The 10,016-nt window shown below is 45.4% G+C and overlaps 1 protein-coding gene and 1 pseudogene across 5 annotated transcripts in view; both read right to left on the bottom strand.

Annotated features, from left to right (window-relative positions):
• LOC103132354 (rho GTPase-activating protein 17-like) overlaps positions 1–6,689 on the bottom strand; it is a 16,843-nt gene extending 10,154 nt beyond the window's left edge. For 4 of the 5 annotated variants that reach the window (XM_016667338.1, XM_007544147.2, XM_007544146.2 and 1 more), the window contains exons 1-3: positions 6,489–6,689; positions 6,152–6,297; positions 1,868–1,907 (exon numbers count right to left, since the gene is read on the bottom strand). In XM_016667338.1, the coding sequence (XP_016522824.1) occupies positions 1,868–1,907; positions 6,152–6,204 (93 nt within the window). In that variant the 5' untranslated portion in view covers positions 6,205–6,297; positions 6,489–6,689. Of the gene's footprint in view, positions 1–1,867; positions 1,908–4,023; positions 4,471–6,151; positions 6,298–6,488 lie in introns of those variants that run through there. The other variant, XM_016667337.1, reaches the window with a different exon arrangement.
• Positions 6,690–7,325: 636 nt separating this feature from the next.
• The window catches only part of LOC103132356 (methionine-R-sulfoxide reductase B1-A-like), a 6,891-nt pseudogene continuing 4,200 nt past the window's right edge, over positions 7,326–10,016 (bottom strand).

Genomic DNA, 10,016 nt, shown 5'->3' on the forward strand with positions numbered 1-10,016 from the left:
CGACTGCGGTCCGACAATCGGTCCGACAATCGGCCCGACTGCAGTCCGACAATCGGACAATCGGTCCAACTGCGGTCCGACAATCAGTCCGACAATCGGTCCGACAATCGGCCCGACTGCAGTCCGACAATCGGTCTGACAATCGGACAATCGGTCGGACAATCGGTCTGACAATTGGCCCAACTGCGGTCTCAGCAAATCAGGTTCAAAGATGGACGCCGCAGCAGCTCTGGTGAGTTTAAAGCAGCTTAAATCTGTCGAGGAGCTGAAGTTGGTGGCAGCATCTGGATGGAAACTGGATCAAAGCTCCAGATGGAAACAGGAAGTAAATACAGACGAATGGTGAGGAAACCCGAAAAAAAACGGCCTGAAGTCAGGAATGCTCTGCTCCCCATCCCACGTCATTCCTGACCCCCGCAGTGACCCAGCATTCCCAGAGCAGCTGGGCTCCATGCAGCGCCAACACACACACACACACCAGCAGCGGTGTGTGTTCTTCCTCCGCTGTGTGAAGACGCTGATCCCTGGGCGGTCTTATGATGTGTCACAGGGAATCCCGAAGAAACGACCCGAGTTTATTTACCGACTAGAAAACGAGTCCAGACGAGTCCCGGCCTGATGGATGTGACTCGGTTCTTACTTCCCGTCATGACGAGTTTCGTTCTGGTATCATAACAAGTTATCATCGAGATCCATAGGCAAGTTTGTTTTCTTTTTCTTCAATTCATAGATTTTAGATGGATTTTAATGAGGAAGAAATATTTAAAAAGCAGCACCACAAAATCAGAGACTCTGAAAAATAATCCTGAATCCTGGATTATTGCAGAAATGCAGGAAGTGAGTTGTTATGGCTCCACAGGAAATATGCAGGACCAGGATGTGAGAACTCCAGTTCACTGTGTGGATTTAAGGTCTATATTAAATAAAACAGGGACTTGAGTTTCAATAGTTGGTTTTTATTAGGGAAGCTAAAAACTAAAGAGGCAGAAACGAACCACCAAACAGCAACGAGTTCAAGAGGCATGAAGTTATGATCCCCGTTTATCCACACCATGCAGGAATAATCTGGAGGAGGATTCAGGTTCAGGAAATCTGGACACGAAACTTCAGGACGGCGTCAAAAAAGCATCAGAGACAGAAACGTCCAGGTTGATGTCCGACTTCACGAAGTAGGCAGAGACTTCCCAGAATGCAGCGCTGCGTCAAGCCCCAGAGGAACGTTTACCAGACAAACCCACATGCTCACAGAACCGGGTCTGAGCTCACAGAACCGGGTCTGAGCTCACAGGACCGGGTCTGAGCTCACAGAACCGGGTCTGAGCTCACAGAACCGGGTCTAAGCTCACAGGACCGGGTCTGAGCTCACAGAACCGGGTCTGAGCTCACAGGACCGGGTCTAAGCTCACAGGACCGGGTCTGAGCTCACAGAACCGGGTCTGAGCTCACAGGACCGGGTCTGAGCTCACAGAACCGGGTCTAAGGTTCTGGGCTCCAGAGAACCTCAGTAGAACCACAATCCACACCTGGACAAAGGGAGAACCACCGGCAGGCAAACCAACCAGAACCTCCAGAACCTGGTCATGCAGGATGCCACAGTTAGCAGGTTAAAGTTCTGGTCAGGACCGGTGCTGACCCGTTAGCTCAAAGTGAAAACAGCAAACCTGAACATGAGGAACCACAACATTTGAATGTGACATCACTTCCTGTGATGTAGAAAATCACATCAGCTGAGTGGACAGATTTAACTCCCACATGAGAACCAGAGTGATGGCGAGTAGGCGGAGCTGCTGCCAGCCAATCAGACGGCTGCTTGGTGACTCCAGTGAGACGCCAGCAGGTGTAGCCGTGTTGGGAGGTAATGATTTACCTGCAGGAGGTCATCGCTGAGGACTTCTGTCTTCTCTGCTCTGTGGGAAGAAAAGGCAGGAACATCATCAATCCTCTGATCAGAAACGTCATCATAACCACCAGCAGGCCCTGAACGTGCCACACTGGTTTACTGAAAGCTTTAGTGATGAATACAGATTCTAATAAGAGAAGAAGACAGATGTTGTGTTTCTGCTCTCAGTTTCTGGTCTTGGCTTCATGTCTGCAGAGACTCCAGGTGTCATGGCCGCAGCAGCCAGGCAGATCTGAGCCTATTAATAGCAAACTAAGCTGACGTGGAAGATTAGGTTCAGTTAAAGAATGAGGAGGGAACCGGGCCGAGTGAGGAGCGGCTCTAGGTTCACCAGAAACACGTTTATTTAGACTAAACCTGATTTATTCTAGGAGAAAAAACACAGAAATGATCAGACTGCTGAATGAACCTGCCAACATGTATGAGTATTAATTAGCACCGGGCCTAATTAACAGCAATCATTTTGATAATTACAAAGATTTTAACGCAGTTAAAAGTACTGAGCCGAAACCTGTGGATTTTGTTTCTGCTATGCCCATAAACCTGATGCACAGCAACATCCACTAATGATTAATTAATTACATAGATACATGGATTCTAACTCGATAAATCACAATTCATTTCTTTGAGGTATAAAGGTTCTTTCATGCTTTCTTATCCGCCTGTAAGCCTGATGCTAAAGCTACATCGCTAACAGCAGCGATGGAGGCCGATTCTCTCCCTTAGTTTCTGTTTCTAAACGATTTGATTGGACGATAGAAGAGACTGTTATTGTGTTCAAGTGGTGCTAACAGCAGTTAGCCTATCAGAAGCCATGCTAGTCTAAAACAGCATCTGCATGCTAACATATAGCAGCTAATGCTAATGTTAGCGTCCAGATTTCTAAAGAAGCTCCATGAACGATGAGAGAAACTCTGAGATGAACTCTGATGTTCAGATCTGATATTTATGATGTTGAGTTTATTTGTCTATTTAATTGAACATTTAAAACCAACAACAGGTGTTTTGAATTGAAAATATTTATTTTGTTGATCTAGAGTTTGAATAAAATGTGATTATATAACTACAGACCCAACTGTAAAACATTTTAATCTAGTATGAATGCATGTTTATATAAACATGCTATAAAGTGAAGAAAGTAGGATAAATTACTGTATTTGCTGTGCCAGCCTGCAGCAGCAGCAGCCAGCCTGCAGCAGCAGCCCGCCCGGCAGCAGCAGCCAGCCTGCAGCAGCAGCAGCCAGCCAGCCTGCAGCAGCAGCTGGCTGCAGCAGCAGCAGCCAGCCTGCAGCAGCAGCAGCCAGCCTGCAGCAGCAGCAGCAGCAGCCAGCCTGCAGCAGCAGCAGCCAGCCTGCAGCAGCAGCAGCCACCTTGGACTGTGCACCCCAAAGTGTCTCTAGAGAGAAAGGCACCAGCGCCCCTCCCAGCCCACGAGGGACAAGACGTAAGAACATGGCTGGATGATAAACTCTTGTTCTGACACGTTTTGTCACTTCTCACTAAAACGAAATATAAAACATTTTTTATATTAAAGTTTGTTGTAACGAAAAGTTTTGCGTCTCGTTTTTCTTGAATGTTTCTGGTTTTAATGAGAAATAAAACGACAGGTGTTGCTGTTTTCCAGTTACCAACTCTTATTTAAAACAGAAGACATTTTGGTTTTAATCAGATAAATCTCGTTTTAGTCTTTCACAGCTCTGGAAGTTTGACATGATGAAGAATCTAACCCACAACCTGCTGCAGAGGAACGCCTGCATCAGCCTGACCTCTGACACCCCCAGCCCCTCCCAGGGCGGAGGACTGGGGTCGTAGGTCAGGGGGAACCTCAGGTCCACCACTGGACTATCAAATATAAGTGAGGCCATCAGAACCATCCGTTTCATCGTTCAGACTGTAAACATCGACCCGGTTCTGCTAACAACTTCACGTCAATGATGTCATGAAGTCCAACAAATCAAACGTCCTGTGAAGCTTTTTATTACTCGGCTGATTTTATGTTTTAGGTTTATTATCCTCCAGGCAGCAGCGTCGGATCTTCATCTCTGCCTCGCCACGACAAGTTCAGAGGTCAAACGCAGTAAATCAGAGCAGCTTACAAGAAGAAATAAAAGATGTTTGCTGACCTGAATCATGTGCTGCCTGCTCTGCTTGCGTCGGTCTCTCCAGAAAACGGAGACAGCTTCCTGTTTGTAGAAGACAGAGGAGAGACTTCCTGCGCCGCCGCGCTCTGGACGCGCTGTTCTGCCTTCGCACAATCACAGGAACCCCAGGCGGCAGGGAAGGCCGCCGAGCTGCAGAGACACGCAGCCTGAACCTGTCGGAGTTTAACCTCTCTGGTGCCGACGCAGCAGCAGGGAATCAGGCGTCTGCTTCTGCATTTTGCTCTGCTGCTGCTGTAAAAACCAAACGGTGACGTCTCCAGATGTGCAGCTTGGTGTTGGAGCTGATTGTCTCCTTGTCTCAGCTCAACGTTTCCACTGAGGGCCGATAAGGACATTTCTATTCTCTTAAAGTGGCGGTGCTGTGTGTTTTCCAGGCATATGGTGCCAATTTACAGCATAAGCCAGTAACTGTGTCACCTTCAACTGTTATAATCCTACATAAATCAAATATACGTATATTTGATATATGTAGCATCCATCCATACATATATTTCACTTCCCGAAAATAAGTTAAATTTATTTCAGGAAGAGAAATAAATTTAACTTCCTGATTTAATGTCTTCAAATTGGGCCTCTGTCTCTTTAAGAACTCCTGCTGTTTCTAAAGCTCCGCCTCCAGGAAGTCATTCCAACATGGCTCCTCCATTAACCCTTTGGCGTTTCTACCAGCATTGCTCTGAGCAGCAGCTCCTATAATGAGCTGTTTGCTAATTGCTGCTGGCTAGTCTGAAGGAGCTGAGAGGGGGAGGAGCTGCGCCTCGAAGGCGGGGCTAGGTCCACCTGTTTAAACAGCTGAATGGTTGCCACGGAGACTAAAGGATTTCTCAAACATGAAAGAGTCAAAGCAACACTGCAGGTTTGATGTTATGAGGGAAAATGATGGAAAAATCAAAAAGTTGATTTTACACGACACCGGCCCTTTAAATAAAGTTTGAGTTCAAACATGGAGACGCCTGGTGACCTCAGACAGACGACGTATAAGATCATGTTTTCTCCTTCATCTGAAGCCGCAAGATTCAGTAAATTTATGAATAAAAAGTGACTGAGCATCCATCAGTCTGTTTACCAGCACCGCCTGCTGCTGCTGCATCACCGCCTGCTGCTGCATCACCGCCTGCTGCTGCTGCATCACCGCCTGTCTGCAGCATCACCGCCTGTCTGCAGCATCACCGCCTGCTGCTGCATCACCGCCTGTCTGCAGCATCACCGCCTGTCTGCAGCATCACCGCCTGCTGTGCTGCATCACCGCCTGTCTGCAGCATCACCGCCTGTCTGCTGCATCACCGCCTGCTGCTGCTCCATCACTGCAGCTCAACTCAAACCTGGATCCTCAGCCACCGTTAACGTTTCATGAAGCTAGCGATCAATAATCAATAGATTGCTGACTCTGCGCCGCAGGACGTCGGTGACTGGATAAATATTCTACTGGACAGTTTTAATGCGCCGCATCTAAAATCACAGCCAACCAAATCATTCAGTCCTTTCATTTGTGCAACTTCCTCTTTGATTATTAGATTGAACATTCATCCAAACTGAAAACTTCTCAGCTCTTTTTAACTCATTTTTGAAGCATAAACAATAAAGACTTTATTGCAGATTTATTGTTGAGTTGGATAATTTAATAATTGTTCATTTGTGAATAAAAGCAGCAACAGATTATTCACAACTGCCAAAACTGAAGGACATTAGAAGGACGGTGGTTCTAGATATTTCCTCCTAAATGACCGATTTCCCCATCTTATGGTTTTATTATGGATCTGTGGCTTTTAGGTCCCACGTTATAATGTGATACATTTTTCTGATGTTTAATTTTTATTTCCCACACGTTAAAATGTTTTTTTCCGTACTTGTGGCCTTTAGAAAGTCTTCGCACCCTGCTGGGTCAGCCTCTGGTTTCTGCTGCCATAATCAAAAACACATGAAATGCTCTGATTATACTTTATATTTAGACTCATGTGACTTCTGTTTTCCCTGAATTCAAACTGAAAGTAACTGATTGAGAGCCAACCCGGGCCTGTGTGTGCAGCTGTTGTAATAAAGAAACCCAGTGAGCGGTTCTGGTTCTGACCAGTTAAACTTCTCCACTAACCTGCCAACCGTCTGATTAGCGAGCTGCTTCATCCGATTGAACTGCTTCTTCATCTTTGCTCCTCCGCCAGCTGAGTCTCTTCAGGTCGGGCTTCTCCAGCGGCTTCTGGCCCAGTTACCCGAACTTCCCGAACCGCCCAGCCGTCGCTATGACAGGGGAAAAACAAGCCAGAACCATTGGAGCCCGAACCCAGTTAGAAAGCGGGTGCTAGCAGCACCAGCTAGCCCCTCTTCCCTCTAGGAGGAGGAAATTCAGGGAAAAGTTTCCGCTGAGGTCCGACATCCCACCAGAACCTCCCAGAACCCTCCAGAACATCCTTCTGGGCCCATTTACGTACATTAGAGTCCAGAAGTGAGAGGCGGCGAACTTTCACTGGCTCCAGCGGCTCTTCATGGCTGCTGTCCGGACCGTTAGCCGACGAGCTAGCGACGCTGAGCGCAATAATCCTGGAGGGGGGCTTCTTCCTCCGGCTCTCCTCTTCCTCTGCCTCTTCCTCTTCCCCGGACCGCCGCAGGAAGTTGCGCCGCAGCTCCTCAGCATCTGGCAGCCCGAGGCCGCAGCTCCTCCCCGGACCAAACACCGCAGCTCATGCCCCTAAACATGACCCTCTGCGCTGCCCATAAGGAAACTCTGTAAAAAATAGCAACAACACCATGACCTATGGAACACCAACAGGGCCACACACAAAAACCCCTTGGACTCACAACGTTAATATTTTTGATTAAAATGAGAATTCTGAGGGGGGATCTTTGAAATTAAATTAACTTAAAAAAAAAAGTAAATTTTTAAAGAAAGAAAACTGAACAAAACTACAAAACAATTTTATCAGAATTGTGAAGAATAAATCTGCAAAAAGAAAAAACAAAGACCTGCCTTCAGGCTACAAGTTGCCCACTGGGAACACTGTAGAGATTCCTCTTTAGTTATCAGTTATGAAATGTTATAAGTTCTTATTCACAGAAGACGGAGCCGACAAGTTGCACAGAGACTTTGTTTAAAATTATTATTATATTAATTATTGTGTCACATTAAAACTTTTCATATCTGAGTAAATGTAGAAAAAAAAGTCTGAATTTAAACTGTTCTGTGTGACCTGATGTTGCTGCAGGAACAGATTCCTTTATTAAATCTTCATATATTTTACCTAACATTGCCACCGTCAGAAAGTGTTGCTTTGGGTTTGTCCCGCCAGCGGCGCCTCGCTCAGCTGGAGCCAACATGGAGAACTCCTGCAGCAGACGGTGGATCAGCAGGGACACCCAAACTTTTAATCACCGATCACAGAGTCAAAATGACTCACAGGCCCAAAAAAACAGGGAAAAAGGACAAAGAAGAAGCTAAAACTTTTTCACCTACTCAATAATAAACTGGGTTGAGATACTTTCATTAAATAAATTAATTTGTTGTTTTTTGCTGGAAAAGGTTGTGTAAACTTTTGTAAATTAAAAGTGTTAAAAGGAGGTTTGTCTCTTAAAAGAAAGGAATCTACTTTTAAATTTTTAAAAGTCTGGATTGAAAATAATAAAACCTTTTTTATCCATTCTGAGCAATAAAGACAATATTTAGGTCATTTTTATTAAATTTCCAAGTTTAATAAATTGATTAAAGCCGATCTGGAGCTGCTGGACAGATGTGATCTTGGGGGTCGAATACTTTCTGTTCCAGCCAACATTTTCTATTGTAAGATTTTAATGTAATGATTTTACTCTGGTTGAAAATAAAAATAAAAAGTTCTTCTTCCACAGCAGCGTAAAGCTTCATGGTTTGTTTTTAAGTGTTTCTGACCAACAGGAACAGAATAAATTCAGTTTTTAAAGGTTAAGCTGGTCATGATTCTTCAGCAGGCAGGGCATCCTTCTCAGGGTTTCCCCCATCCACGTCACCCTCTGACCTGACCCGGTCAGAGGGTTAGAGCGTTAGAGAACCAGTGTCTCTAACGCTCCTCCTCACCTGCAACAGGTCAGGCATAAAGCAGCAATAAAACCCCATCAAACATCATAATAAAGCTTGGCTTCTGTTTGGAACTAACACTGAAACTTTCTGTCATTTAAAGTGATTTCTTTGACCAGAAACCAATCTGACATGGGAACTAAACCCCTGACAGGAAGTTGGTGGGTAGCAGGAACAGTTAGCTTAAAAGCAAGGTGGTGGCAGCATCATGCTCTGGGCCCAGTCTGCTGCCAGAGGAAGAACTCACTGACGTTTATCAAACATTCGATCAGAACTCAAAAATTCAGTTTGATTTTCAAACAAGATGACCAGCGGAGCAACCAGAGAGGTCCTACAGGATTCAATAAGCCGACCCACATAGCGCCTGAACAGAAACGCCCCAAACCAAGAAATACAAATTCTGCCAGTAGGAGGCGCCAGTCAGCTAACTCAGCAGAGGGGTCAAAACTTCTCTTCACTGAGAGCAAAATACCCAAATATAAAATCACCTAAAATTGTCTTGTGAATCCCGTTCAACAATAAACTCACCTTTCTAGATTTTGATTTTAAAAATAAAGAGTTTATGCTTTTGTAGGAGAGGGATGGAAATTACTGTAGATCCAAAACATAAAAAGTGTTTTTTCATTTTATTAGAAGGAAATTAATCCTCTCTGCTGATAGTTTTAAAAACAAAGTGTCTATTTTCATCAAAAGGATCAGGACTAAGGTCACTGTCCCTTTAAAAACACTTGCTGTAGTTGAGTTTAAAGGGCCGGTGTCGTGTAAAATCATGTTTTGATTTTTCATCATGTTTTTATGTTTTTCCCTCATAATATCAAACCTGCAGTTTTGCTTTGACTTTTTCATGTTTGAGAAATCCTTTGATCTCCATAGCAACCGCCCAGTTGGACCTAGCCTTGCCTTTGAGGCGCAGCTCCTCCCCCTCTCAGCTCCTTCAGCCTAGCCAGCAGCAATTAGCAAACAGCTCATTATAGGAGCTGCTGCTCAGAGCAGCACTGGTAAAAACATTAAAGGGTTAATAGAGGAGTCATGTTGAAATGACTTCCTGGAGGCGGAGCTTCAGGAGGAGCAGCAGTTCTTAAAGAGACAGAGGCCCAATTTCAAGGAGTCATATTTGATATATGTAGCAGCTGAAGGTGGCATAGTTACTGGCTTATGCTGTAAAATAAAACTCTGTGCCACAGAATAATGGCTCTTTAATGATTCCAGTATTTCATTTGTTTCCCCTGAACTGATTCTGGACTCTCCTGACCCAGCAGATCCTGAACACAGAGTTCTGAAACAAACCGGGCCGCAGAGAGAACCGGGTCACTGGTACCTTTGGTTTGGATGAAGTGGATAGAGTGGCTGAAGATTCAGAACCGGGATGTCCTGTTTTCTGGACCGTCGTTCAGGAACTGGTGGCCCAGTCCGGAGCCACACTTGCCACACAGAACCTGTGAAGGAGAAACAGAAGGGCGTTAGTCCTTCATGGTTCTGGTTCTAGTCCTGGTCCTGGTCCTGGTCCTGGTTCTGGTCCCGATTGGACCTTGAAGGCGGTGAGGGTCTCCATCATCTTGGTTACTCTGTCTTCAATCAGCGTGTCGCTGAATGCCGGCCATGGAGACGAGCGGAGCGGCTGGAGAACAGGGGGAGCAGACATACAGTCCTGCATGGAGGAGGTCAGAGGTCATTCTGGAGGGAGGAGGTCAGAGGTCACTCTGGAGGGAGGAGGTCAGAGGTCATTCTGGAGGGAGGAGGTCAGAGGTCATTCTGGAGGGTAGCATCACTGCTGCAGCATCCAGATCAAATTCAACAGAATCATTTCTCATCAAAATTCTCTTCCTTCCTGGAGGGCGACTTGAAAGGTTCAGATACACAGCCTGTATTAATATTATTATTATTATTATTATTATTATTATTATTATTACTATTA

The sequence above is a fragment of the Poecilia formosa genome, unplaced genomic scaffold (assembly GCF_000485575.1).
Source record: "Poecilia formosa unplaced genomic scaffold, Poecilia_formosa-5.1.2 Scaffold1012, whole genome shotgun sequence".
NCBI lineage: Eukaryota > Metazoa > Chordata > Actinopteri > Cyprinodontiformes > Poeciliidae > Poecilia > Poecilia formosa.